At 40.7% G+C, this 13,755-nt stretch overlaps 1 protein-coding gene across 1 annotated transcript; it reads right to left on the bottom strand.

Moving 5' to 3' along the window:
- Nucleotides 1-6,696: 6,696 nt before the first annotated feature.
- Nucleotides 6,697-7,461, bottom strand: LOC115764207 (adenylate cyclase, terminal-differentiation specific). Its single transcript, XM_030707097.1, has 2 exons — nt 7,447-7,461; nt 6,697-7,377 (listed from the first exon to the last, which is right to left on the bottom strand). Exons 1-2 carry the CDS (start codon nt 7,459-7,461, stop codon nt 6,697-6,699), a joined length of 696 nt encoding a protein of 231 aa, XP_030562957.1.
- Nucleotides 7,462-13,755: the final 6,294 nt, after the last annotated feature.

The following is a 13,755-nucleotide window of genomic DNA, read 5'->3' as shown; positions in this document are numbered from 1 at the left end:
ATTGCCAGCAGTTGTTGCAGCTGTTGAATTGTTGTTGCAGTTGTTCTTGTTGTTGTTGTTGCATTCGTTCACGCTGCAATTTTACAAGTTTAACAAAAATTGCGCACGCACCAGTTGCCTTTGGCCCTCGACCAGCATATCCTTTTGGCTATGGCTTTGGTTTCATGCAATTCGATTTTGGTTGCTCTTACCCTTCCAATGACATATGTGAGTATGTGTGCATGTGTGTGTGTGTGTGTGTGTGTGTGTGTGTGTGTAGTGCACATCTATATCAATACATGTCTTTTCACACATATTTATTCAGTGGCTGTCGGGGTGCGCGCGTATTGCAGCTGTGGCTGATTGCCACTATTTAACGTTAATTAAATAAATGGTATTGAATTCAGGCGAAATCAAAAAGGCCAGCTCAATCCACAGCAGTAATAAAGACTCCAGAGGATAGCCAACCATTTGATGCTCTTCGTTTCCATTGATTACAATTGAGTAGTAAATTAATATAATTATATATATAGTTTCTTACAAGTTATACGACTAATGCACTACACTTCCCATAGAACAAAAGCCGTTAGTATGGATATTTTCTCGTGTAGGGTATTTTTATTCGATCAGAACCTAAACTGTATATACATATGTTCCAATTCTAATATAACAACTAGTTCCGACTGGTTGTTCTTATTCTAGGAGGCAGGGAAGTCAATAAACTGTCTCACAAAATACATGTCAAATAAATATGTCAGTTTGGGTTTTTATACATTTGATGACTTTAATTATTTATTATTATACGTTCATAAAAAAGACAAGCATATTCATAAGAAAAATTGTAATTGGCCAATAGTTCCAGTTCGATAACATTAAAAGATTGCAAATTGGATTAATTTTATAATGTCACAAAATGTATTTATTCACCTGGTTGGTTTTTCAGACATTTCTTGATGTTGATTATCATAATTATGATTATAATTATTTGATATATCAACATTAACTTTATACTTTTTTTCAATGAGTTTTTGAAAACAAATCAGATTATCAATAATTCCCTATTTATAAGTAATAATCAACATGCGTCTTATACTCCTACTATTGTATATAAATGGGTAAATGTTATTATCATTGAAACTTTACAAATCTAGCTTATGTTTCGTTCGCAAAGAACGTAACCAAACAAATTTAATACAAGGCTCATACATTGAGAAATATCAATCAAAATCAGACCAATTAGTTGCAGACATACATAATAAATATTTGAAAACTGAAAAGAAAGTTTTCATTATAAGTATATTTACCTTTTTTATCGTCTGTCTTAATTAAGCAAAATACAAATATAAATATTTGCTTGAATTTTGATCGCTTAATTGACAATTAATAATTTGCGGGCAGCAGTAATTACGATTAAAAAATCGAATCAACTATACCTACCATATTTCGAATAAAGTTCCATGAGCTCGATTCGCATATTTATGATTCTGAATGAGACTGCGAGTGAATGTGTCTGGCCGATAATATCCAGGGCAGTGCGTTAAATATTTAAAACGTTTATGCAAAACAAAAAAAAAAAAAAAAAAAAACAAATACAACAAAAAGGCAATCAGAACTGAAAAATTGTTCAGTTTTCAGTTTGATTGGCATTTAATTTGTTGTTGGCAAATTGTTTGGCATTAAAATAAAAGCATTTTCTTGTGACTTTTAAATGTTGTTGTGCCGCATTTTAAAGGACTAAATCAACCTCTCAGGCTTAAAGTTAATGCTGCTGCTAACTGAAGTGAAATTGGCAGAGTTGTTGTTGTTGTTGTTGTTATTCGAGTGCCAGTGCGAAGTGCCAGTGTATGAATGTTTGAATGCACTCAAACACTTTTACTGCTTGGACGAATTTCAATAACGCAGCCTAACCTGGCCCGGCCCTCGGGCAACTGCAAATGGGAACTGTCTAGCTGGTCTTTCAACGTCTGCTCCCGGCTACAGCTACGGTCAAATAGACAATTGATGCCGTGCATGGCTTGCCATTCATGTTAAACGCTAGCCAGTTGGCAAACGTGACTCTCCACACTTGGCCATGCACTCCGAGCTCGCAATGACACTGAATGCTTATTGGGTGTGCGCATGTGTGTGGGTTTGGGGTGGGCGTGCGTGATGATAAGTGCACACATTCAATTGGATATTCAAATTATTTGAAATCTCATTTGTCTGCGCGTGCAGGTGAAGCCAGCACGTCCACTCTGTGCACTTAAGGCCAATGATTTGCTTGAGTTATTTGACGCTTAAGTAAATTTAATAAAACCTATATATGTACGCCGCATATGGACATGCACGCCTCTCCTCGTCCTGCCACGCCACTGTCAAAGACAGACTACCATTTGGGTTTTCAATTAAATTTATGGCTGGCAAAAGCCATGAACGCCCCCTCGCACCATCGCACCACCGCACCACTTTAATGCCACACAACTCGTAACTGGTAACTCGTAGCTGGCAACTGGCAACTGGTAGCTGGCAACGGCAAAGTTCATTTCGGCGTAAGGGACGAAAATCGATTAGATTCAAATCTTTTAATAAGTTTCATTTCCGTTTTGTGCTCGCTTTCGTTCATGCGCTGTCTATGCCTGAGTTGGGCAGCAGGCCGACCCTTTCCTTGCCCCTGCCCCGATAAGTTCTTGCCACATGCAACAACCGCACCTATTTGCTTTGTGGCTTTAATTTTTGGTACAGTTTATTAGCCGTATTAGCTCGCGCTGTGGCAATTGCGGTTGAATTGTAGCCATAAACGCGGAGTACTCGCGAAGGAGCCGCCCATTGTCGACCGTCAAGTGGTTGCAGGCCAAATTAGGTCAACATAATAATGTGACTAACATCTAAACACGCACACACACACGCTGTCCGGACAAATGGGGAATCGATTTGCATGGACTGACAGATATTTGGTTGCCGCAATGCAAATATGATAATTATGATGTCGCTGCAAAGGTGTGCGGTTGCCAAACCGGCAACAGAAACAGATAATCAACACCAATAACGCACGTGCCACATCCTCCAGCCCCGCTCACCACACTTCACCAGTCGATGGAGTCGTACATATTTGATACGCCTGTCAGGCAGTAAAAGCCACATGCGGCGATTTTGAGCTGTTGCGTTCTACATGTGCTGTAATTGGCCGCAAACCGAGGCATGTGTGCAGTCAATCAAAGCCCCAAATATGCGCGTCTTTCTATACACTCATATGCTTATCTGTATTTGTGCATGTTTTCCTGGCGAGTCTGGGCTGAACGGACCACAATTAACTTGACAGCTTAGCACTAGAAGTCACCTTTCAGAATCAATTTACGCTTCCAAAACAAAAGGGATAATGATACACAGAGTTGAGCTTTACAAAACCCTGCCAAGCCATTAGAGCACGAGCACACCGATACGCTGACACGCTCGTTAATAGTGTGTGTGTGCATGTGCATGTGTGTGTGTGTTTGTGTGTGTGTGTGTGAATGCGGGTGTGAGCTCCAAGCAGACATTGATTGTGAGCACCGCTTTCAATGCTTTTTGGCTTGTCTTCCTGGTCTTCATGTTGCCGTGCGTCCCTTCTTTTATTTCAGGTGGCTTAATTGGCTGTGAGACGACAAAGCGACACACGCACACACACACACCCACAAACACCTACTGACTTACACACTCGCCCACATGTGTGCCCTTCCTTAGAGTTGAACTAAGCTTTACTTTCAAATCATTCACATACAATACATTTCGAAATCTTTTAATTTAAAGTTAGCTTTAAATCACCCAAAAAATAATATTATTATTAAATTCCCCTAGCCAAGGCTCTAGTTTTTATTTATTTTATAATTAGTACGGCCTTTCAATGGCAGCTGGACCGAAGCTCGCATCAGCTAAACAAATATTTCTTACTCTGTTACTCTTTATGATTTATTAGAATGAAGACAGAATCAGGCAAAAGCTGAGAATCAAATGCGTTTAGTGCGTTTTTACTTTTCTTTTTAATTTTTAAAATTTTGCTTCCATTCTCAATCATGAATGATGTGGCTCTGAAGTCGAGGCCAGACATCTGCCTAATTTTGATTCGTTTGTAGCTTTTCTCATGGTTCGCACTTCTGCTTTGTCGCTGCAAAAGCTTTTGCCACATTAACCGAAACAGTGACAATTCGTGAGGGGCCAGGACACACGATATGCCCCACCGTCCAGGACATTCAATGTGCTTAAAGGCAAGTCTCTCACCTGGCTTTAATTTTGCTTTTAGGATACAAAAGTACTTATAAATTATTATGTGTATTTGCCTAGCCAGCGGCTGTAGTACATTAAAGCTTATATATCTGTACCATATCTATGATATTTATATACAATATGTTTTTAAAACAATTACAGAGAATCGATATTCCTGGCGGGCAGACAGCAATGGACGTCAATGTAACCTCAATCCTAAACAATTAAATTTAGAGCACAACTCGCCGGTCTCCCCAGTCCCCGGACCGAGTAACCAAAACAATAACAATTATTCACAACGGATTAGAGCTGTTGCCAACACGTCGGCACTTGGCCAACATTTTTGTTGTTGCCGCTGCAAATTACAATTCCCAGTGACCAACTGCTGCTGCTGCTGCTGCTGCTGTTGGCCCAAACCGCAGCACAATCTGTTTGTTTAATTAAATTGCAAAAGGCGGGCAGAGCAAAAATTCCACGCCACGCTCTCTGCGTCAATGCGTTGAGTTATGGCTTAAGTCGGGCAACCCCCTCCTAGCCGTCCATATCAAACGCTAGTCAATTGTATTAATTGACTAAGAATTGTACTGAAGTCCAGTTAAGACATTATAGACAATTGGGGGGGTTGCCTCCTTGGCTGGCCAAATAGCAGCCATTTTGTCGGCACTTCGTTTTATATCCGGAGCGTTTTATTTTTATTTGCGCGCCTTTCGCCAACGTTTTATTTTCATTATTTACTTTTATTTCGCTTTCCTTTCAAATTACAACACAACACACACGTGCTAGCTGCCTCATAGTGCCAACATAATTGCAACGCCCGCCCTCCAGACAGCAATTGCCACGCACAACAACAATTGAAATTGAATCCGTTTTCAAATGCCAGTCGCAGGGATATGCCCAAAGCATTTGCAACTTTAATGCGTTCAAAATGTATCGAGCATCCGGAAATAACACATAAAAGTTTCCTCAAAGTTATCTAAATACAAGCAAAAGTCTGCTCATTTTATCTAACTATATTACCCTATGCCCATTCGCATTAGGATCAGCTTCTGTCATTGGCAAACTGAAGACCTATTGATGTGGGAAATTCCATTCGCAACAAAAACGCAAAAAACTATTACCTATTGTTCAAATTGAAATGTGAGCTATTTCACACTTTTCACAAAATTCACCTCTTCTTGGTGGAAACGAGTCGACATTTTTGGATGTTCAAGTTTTGAGATCAAGTATATGCACATTTTTCGCAAAATTAACCTCGGAGAAAAATGGATGTCAAAAGTTGTATATTCGAAGTGTCCAGTTTCGTTCGACCAGCATTCAACTTATTTACTTTATTATTTTGAGTAATTTCACTAGTTATGGAATAAGCTAATATAGCCGTAAGTTTATTATGGTGCAGGATAACTATATTTGAAAAACCTGTAATAGTATATTGTGTTATGTGAGAACTGTCTTATGTCATGCAGTTTCTAAGAAGAAAAAAAAGTAAGAAAAATAATACGTTTTTGCACCCTATTCTATACTTTTAATTAGCTTATGTAAAGTGATGATGATGATATGATGAATAGCTACATTTTAAGTTTCCGCTTTCACTTACGGCTAAAAGTATCTTGTGTTCTATGCGTTGAGCGCACATGACAGTTAAGGTTGTCTTAAAGCCAAGTCGCCTTAATTGCGTACTTGGAATCGTTTTGCGAACAATACTTGCTAATAGGAAGAACTGCATTGAAGAACTTAGCATTCGACCGATTGTTCCTGTGGCAGGTACATGATATACTGGTCGGCTTCAGCCAGTTCAGACATATGCACTGGCTGAAACAGAAAGAGGAAAGTATGCAAAGTTTCAAGACGATATTTATAAAATTGTGTTTTTCGGCTACTTTAGGCCTGTGGCGTGCACTTCAAAGATTCTTGTATACTGCAGAGCTTGAAAAATGAGCTTAAGCAGCAAAAATAAACTTTTGTTTATTTAAACTTTAACGGGTTGCATGCGGGTTGAAATATGCGAAAAATGTAAAACACGTATCAAATTAATTTTCACACAGATGTCTGAAAATATGTTGGAATCAGGTTCGTTAGGTTCGTTAGCGAAAGAGTTTCGTATAACATCTTAACTTTAAATCTTACCTTTTCTTTTCCATTACAGTGCAAATTTCAGCTTCGGCTTGGGATAAGCTGTTGATCAGCAAACAGTCAGTCAGTCCGTCATTCAGTCAGTCAGTCAAGACTTAGAGTCTTATCTATATAGATAGATCATTTGTCTAAGGGTTTGGAGTTGGAAGGCAAAGGTACTTATCATAAAGAAACACCACAGCGGGGTTAATTCCGGTATCAAAAGCAAATGAGAACTTCGCGCTGTCTCTGAAAGCTGCAACATTTCAAAGCTTGAACTGAGTTTGTTTGTTTAAATCTTAATAATAATTTTTAATAGAATACAACAACGGAAACAACTAAAACTATGTTAACTGACTAAGGGCAATCTATTTACAAAGGCCAAAGCTGCTACGCCGCAGGCAAATACTTGGCTCCGGAACCAGCTTCAACTGGGGCACGCTCCTCCGCGTCTGGCGCTGAGCTAAAGTCCAGTACAGGTGCCACGCCCTCATCGGAACTGTGCGAGCTGCCGCCGAGCGCATTGAACTGCTGCTGGATGAGCTGCTGGGCACGCACCGCCTCCTCGGGCGTGCGATACTTCACAAAGTGCACCTCCGGCTTGTGGGCGTGGCTCTGCTGCTCGGTTTGCAAACGCTGCGCCAGGTCAGCAAGATCCGCCTGCTTGGTCAGCACATAGATGGCCGTGCGCTGCTCGCTGGACTGTTTGGCCAGCTGCAGTGCAGCATTGGTGAGGCCCTGATGCTCGGGCGACTTGATGAACAGGACGCGCAGATTGCGCTTCAGCATGTTGGCTATCTGCTCGGTGGCCTCGCGATCAGCAAATTCCTCCTCGGGTGCCGAATATGTAAAAAACTCCTTGGTAAATTCATCGGAAACGGGCTGCAGTTGCTCCTGCTGCTGCTGTTGCTGCTGCTGCTGATGCTGCTGCTGCTTTTGCTGTTGTGCATCCGTTGCACTAAATCCCGTGGCCTCCGTATCGATAAGTCCGGCAAAGCGCCTGTCATCGACAGCTGCCCGATAATTGTAGCCCAATTTCGAGGCGCCTGCCATAGCAATGAGGCAGAGTAGCTGCCGCAAAAACAGGTTTGGTTCAGTTTGTGCTCCATTTTGAGGGCTTTCAATTTCTCAAATACTTACCAAAAATCCACGCATCATGAGCTTAAGTATGACCGTTGTTGCGGATCTGTTGCGTGCCACTAAACGTTGCAAACTGGCGTTCAGCGTGGAGGGCACGCTGATTTTTATATGCGCTTTAAATTCCCGCAAAGCGAAAATAGTGAAAATTCGAAATTGTAACTAAAATGATAAATGATGCGAACGCTTACAAGATGCCAGCGATTTGTGGCTCAGGTTTCAGTTTCAGTTTCATTTTTGATTTCGTGCTCGCTTTCGGCTGTTGCAATCGGTGCCACGAGCAACCAGGCAACCAGGCAACCAAGCAACAACAAACAACCGACAACCAAAAACAAACAACCGACAGCGACAACAAACAACCAAAAACAGTTAATCAAAAATAAATGAGCATTTAAGCGTTAACACTGCGCCCCAGGGCTGCCCCCAATGGGGCGTTGGTTCGCTCGGGCACTCCGTTACATAAACTCCAAGCCCGGCGAACTACTCGTGTTTCGGAGCGGCAAAACTACAAAGGGACAAAGCGAGTGCCACCAAAAACTATGCGGAAATATGCATAATTAATTAATTAGTCAACTGGCTTCAGCAGCAGCAGCAGCAGCAGCAGCTGACGGTAAAATCAGTTTGATTTTGATTTTGATTTTGATTTTGACTTGGACTTTGATTTGAACTTTGATTATAATTTTGCATTTCTTGCGAATGTTTGTTTTTTGTATATCCAAACATCTTCTTAAGATTGGGGGGAATTTTGTGACCCTTTTCGCAACTTCTCAGAACTCTCTGAATGCTTTTGCTGAACTGACTAAAATCTTTCCAGCTAGAGTCTAGCTCTAACATAAACTCTTTAGCAAACTACGTTAAATGGAAGACGAATTCTTGTTTCCGTTCTTGGATCATCTACAGCTGATCTTCAGCTGGTGCTAGTAGGTAAGGACATATAAAGTAAAAAGATAATAATATTACTATATTAAGTTAAAATGTATTAAACCTACGGGGTAGGTTGTCCGGCCTTGCCCGTGACAAGTCATAAGCATCAATATTTTAGATACTTCTGTTTCACCCGGTTCCCGCGCGCTCAAAATGTTCATCTATTATCTTCAAGTCCATGTCTATTTGAAAACATATTTATAATCCATCAAATAAAGAAGCAAATTTTTGCAATCAACTCCGTCCATGTTGGTCTTGTGGTTAGAACAAAAAATAAACTTTTGTTCGTCAAGAGCAAAGTAATAAATAAATCAATTTTAAAGCGTCGCATTTATCATCCATGAGTTTTGTGAAAAGTGCGAAGCACGACCCAAATTAATTTTCACAAAGACCTTTGAAAAGGAGGTTGAGGCAGATCGGATGGCAAAGCAATAAGTTGCATACAAGCGTTTTTCGCGATTTTTTCACACTTGCTCCATCATATAAGCTAACTACGGTGAAAATTGCAGCTTCGTACATTTGGGTCCTAACCTTTAGGTAGGAAGAAAAAAGGGGTTAAGCTTAACAGCTAAAAAGGTCATGGTTTACAGATGCAAATGCTTTAGTAAAGTCGATGTGAATAACATCGGCTTGCATTTGCGATAAAAAAGCATATTTTACCAAAGTGAAAAATGCAAATAAGTTAGTCCCGTAAGTGACCGTAAGATCTCGCTCCTTGCAAAGGGAACACAGCGCTCTGTTTATAAGATTTCGATAATAAACATTTTTGTCGTAGAGTCCGTTTTAATCTCAATGTGGCTTTTAGAAGTAGCGTGGCCCAAACGAGGGCTCACACCCACATCAGAAATTCCGGTAACAGAAGGTTCGCTTCGATAACTATATGGCCAATGCTAATTTATTACTATTCAGAGAGACACCTCTCCAAATAACGGCATCTCCTTGTCACATTAGTCGCCACACACAACAGGCTATGACTACCTCCGGTGGTATATTAACCCACACACGCACACACACACACCTAGTCGTCGTGTGGTGTAGTATACTATCCCAGTTACTCATAGCTTGTGGTGTGAGAAGACTTGTGTGTGCGTGAGTGTGTGTGTGTGAAGTAACGACAAGTCCTGCAGCTACTTATCTAAGCTATATTAAATATTAAACTCAAAGTGCCAAGCCGCACAATTGAGCTACGCTCTGGCCATGGTCAAGAGCTAAGCAACTGGCTGAGAACAACAAATTGACACATTGTCTTGGCAACATATGCGTTTAAATTAGGCATAAATAGCTCCTTGGAGACATGCAGTACACAAACACTATTGCATAAATATTTAACAAGAAGCATGAGGGAGAAACGACAACAGCAACTACTATGGTCGGCTGCTTTGTATAGTTTCCAGAGATTGCTAGGTAATTGTCTTGATTGCTGCACATAAATCTGATTACGTCTACATGTGTCCAAGTGTTGTTTGTTTGTGTGTCTCTGTGTGCGTGTGTGTGTGTGTGTCAGTGTGTTGGGCATAGAGAAAACGCTCTAATTGATAATGGTTGAGGCCATGCGCAAATGGCCACTTAGCTGTCAATTGAAATTCATCATAAACAGGCCCATTCGATGGATGTTGCTAGCCAGATTTATAGACGAACACAGGCTAGCAAGGCTCTCAGCAACAGGCTTGAATCAATTTGACCAGGTCTACTTAACAATGCCCATTTATGCACATAACGAGGCGTCATACATCAGCAGAGAGAGAGCAGCCAACTTTTGCTTTGGCAACTGTTCATTGGCCACTGGGGCAGCATTTATATTTTGATAAAAGCGTACAATTTGTTTAAATATAATAAAACTCTGTTGGAGTCTCGAGGCGCAACGACATTTAATTTAATCACTTTTGCCGCTAGCCAACAAATGGTAATAGAACCAAAAAAACAAAACAAATAGAAATTTATTTAGGCGCTGTCGACTTAGATACGAAGTTAGATACAAACCCGAAATGAGGGCCGCAAAGTTTTGCCGCAACACAGTTACCGGGGCAGCTGTCATAGTATTGATATGGTGGCCCGGCAAAGTTAAATAACATGGCCTAGGGTCAGGTTGCCAGGTGCTTGTTTTTGCTGTTTTTGCCGCTTATTTATCTTGAGACCAAACGCAAACAGAACTAAGCTGAAACAATAGCAAACAGGAGCAACAACAGTCAAAAAACCGATACGATAAATTGAATGTTATACGATTTTCTTCTACGGTTTCGGTCAGATTTCGTTAACCGTGCAAATTTTTGGTGGCCATCTATACGAGCCAAAGTGGACTGGGTAATTGATATCGGCGTGTGCGCAGCTAATTAAAATTTTTCAAAGCCAGCGCGTGCCTTATTTTCTACTAGCCCATAAATCATGACATCAACAGCCGCAATAGATACAAGACACACACACACACACACACGCACACCCAAACATATGTCATAGACAAACAGCTAATAATGGCAATTACTGGGTCAGAAAACACAAACAATTATGGGCATTAGGCGTAAGCTGTGTGGGCCAAAGGTCAGCAGACAAATGCAATTGCGCCATAATTACTCGCACGCATTAGCAAGGGGGCCAAAACGCCGGCAAATGGCCAAAATGCCAGCTGTAATTGAACACTGGCCACAAATTGTTTTCGAGCTGGGCTGCCGTAGCAGCAAACATGGCTCTTATCGCTGCTCAATTAAACTGCAATTATCAACAAATTAAACAAACAAATGTTCGGCGGTTGACATTTCTGTGTGTGTGTGTGTGTGTGTGTGTGTGAGTGTGTGTGTCTGGCGCAGGTTAAAGTGCGCTGCTAGCCCAATTTTCGGCTATGGCGAAAACTGACCAAAACGGAGCATTAATATTAATGAGCGCCACGCTGAGGCGACGCGACGCGACGCGACGACTGCGACACACGCGACCCCGGGCAGTTCATTAAAGTGTCAAATACTTGGGCTTACACAAATAAGCCCCCCCCCCCCTGCCCTAGCCGTCAAATGAGCGTTAAAACACAAATTTATTTAAAAACTAACAACAATTAAAAAAACGAAGAGCAGCGCATAAGGCAAACATGACAAGAAACCTGTTGCTGACGCCCCAACTGACACAGGCCAGCCAAGTTGGCTGTCATTATAAACGTGTCATAAATCAAAAACTTGTTACTTGTTACTTGTGGCCAACCTATTTGCAAACTAAAGTCCCATAACTGTATTTCAGGTTCTTTCACATACATTTTCGCCCTTAAAGTTGCGCATACGCCGCGTGCATCAGACTCGACCAACTTTGATTGATGGCAACTGCAGTTGCTTGGCCAACTTTGCTTGGCCCTGTTGCACAATTTAAGGCCCAAATATCAGACTTTAATATGTGCGAGCTGGCAGCGTGGAGCGGCAAATGATATGCAAAAATTGACAAGCCAAGTAAATGAGTGGCAAAATCATTTTGTTTTCTAATTTGGCAGTTTGAAGCAGGCGGCCCCAAACAGTGCTGCCAGCCTCAGGCTGCATTGGCAGACCAACGTCATCGACACTGTCGTCACTGTCATGAGCCTGGGCCAATGGGCCCAAAAAAGCCCACACCAAGCCCCAAGACGCTGCTGCTGCCTGTCTGTCTTGAACGCTAAAAACAATTAGTATGACAATTTATCATATGCCCGCAGGCAAATGATTTATGAACGCAGAGCCTGCCATATACTCAATACAACAACAGCAGCAGCAACAACAACAACAGCAACAAACACCAGCAACAACAACAACAACAACAACAACAAGAAGCCGCCCGACCCATTTTGGACGCTTTTGCGTAGGCCGCATTTTTATTTGTTTTTGCGGGCGCGTCCGATATTTGTTCGCTTCCTTCCTTTCTACGAGCTGTTCGGCGTCTTTTGCGTTACGCAATTTATAGTTAATAAACATTTCCTGCAACGAAAACTTTGGCACGCCCACTTACGCCTCCAATAAGAGTATATCACATTATAAGCTAAGTTGTAAGCTTAGACACAGATTTTGAATTTAATTCACATTAAATTTAGCTCCGATATCAAAGTGCTGCAAATTAGAATGCTTTTTAAATGTAAAGTTATTCAATCCTTTTTCTCTTGATTTTCCTGGACTTGGATTTTCTAATTTTCACTAGTTGAATGATATTGAAAGGCAGAAAAAGTTACCCCTTATCTTTCTGTCAAACTAAACTAGCTCTTTTTTATGGCTTTTTTCTTCTGTGAAAGTTAAGAATCCGTCGATAAGTCGAGAGGTACACACAATCCTTAAATTCCAGATGACATGGAGTCAAAAAAAAGCTCGAGAGCTATTTTTTATCTTGTCAATTTTAATTTTCGATATGAGAAATAGATCGTCCTTTTCGAGTTCATATTTGTATATGTTCTTTAAGGAAACTTGGTAACATTTCTTCTAGCACTTTTGCTTATTATCGACTCAGTCCTAGTTATTATATATTAAATATAATTAGTGAACTTAATTGGAAAAGTCAACAATTGAACAATACAATTGACATTTCTAGCACACCTGCTTAATTCAATTTCGTGGGCAACGTGGCACTTGCTTTTACTGCCTTTACCTGAGTTCTGTTCAGCAGCATATTACAAGCTTGTTGTGGCATATTAATTGGCTTTAATTAATTATATTTTGACTGCATGTCCTGTAGGTAGCCAAGTAGCTAAATTAGTACTGCATAATTAATTGACTTTGGCCATGGAACACAAACACTCACCTGCGCATACAACAGCAAGGAGAGGTTCAATATGTGTGTTCCTAGCTGGTAAAACTAATTGAACCTTGTGATTGTTTGAGTAGTGCCAAAAGTTGAAAAGTTTGTAGACTTTTGAAAACAGTGTTGGGAAAATGTTTTCAATTCAAGTAGAAGCTTTTGGTGAAGCTTTTGTAGAGTTTTGATGTGCAGGTTCGCGCCGCAGCTACTAAATAAAGCTTTTCGAAAGCTTGTATCTCTCTCCTCTCTCTCTCTCCTCTCTCTCTCTCTCTCTCTCTCTCTCTCTCTCTCTCTCTCTCTCTCTCTCTCTCTCTCTCTCTCTTTCACTCTCTATCAGACAGAGAACGAGCATGTGTATGTGTGAGGCCCTCAAGCAATCTGTAATTTCCGGCTGATGAGAAATCAAAATTCTGCTTAGGCCGTTTTCCAACTTTTATTTACAAAATGAAATTGATTTATTTTCCTTGCCCATTACAGGAGCATCAACGAAGCCAATAATAATGATAATAATAATTAATAATTAACAAAAGCATTTGATCAATGGCAAATCATAAATAATTCTCGAAAATATCTATTTTCAGTGTGTTTAACATCTATGCTAGACATTAAATATTTTTGCAACTTCATTTACGTGTATTTGTGTGTAATTTAGTATCTACA

Source organism: Drosophila novamexicana, unplaced genomic scaffold (assembly GCF_003285875.2).
Source record: "Drosophila novamexicana strain 15010-1031.04,08,12 unplaced genomic scaffold, DnovRS2.1 tig00000817-arrow-arrow-pilon, whole genome shotgun sequence".
Taxonomy (NCBI): domain Eukaryota; kingdom Metazoa; phylum Arthropoda; class Insecta; order Diptera; family Drosophilidae; genus Drosophila; species Drosophila novamexicana.
This window is presented reverse-complemented; position numbering and strand designations above follow the sequence as displayed.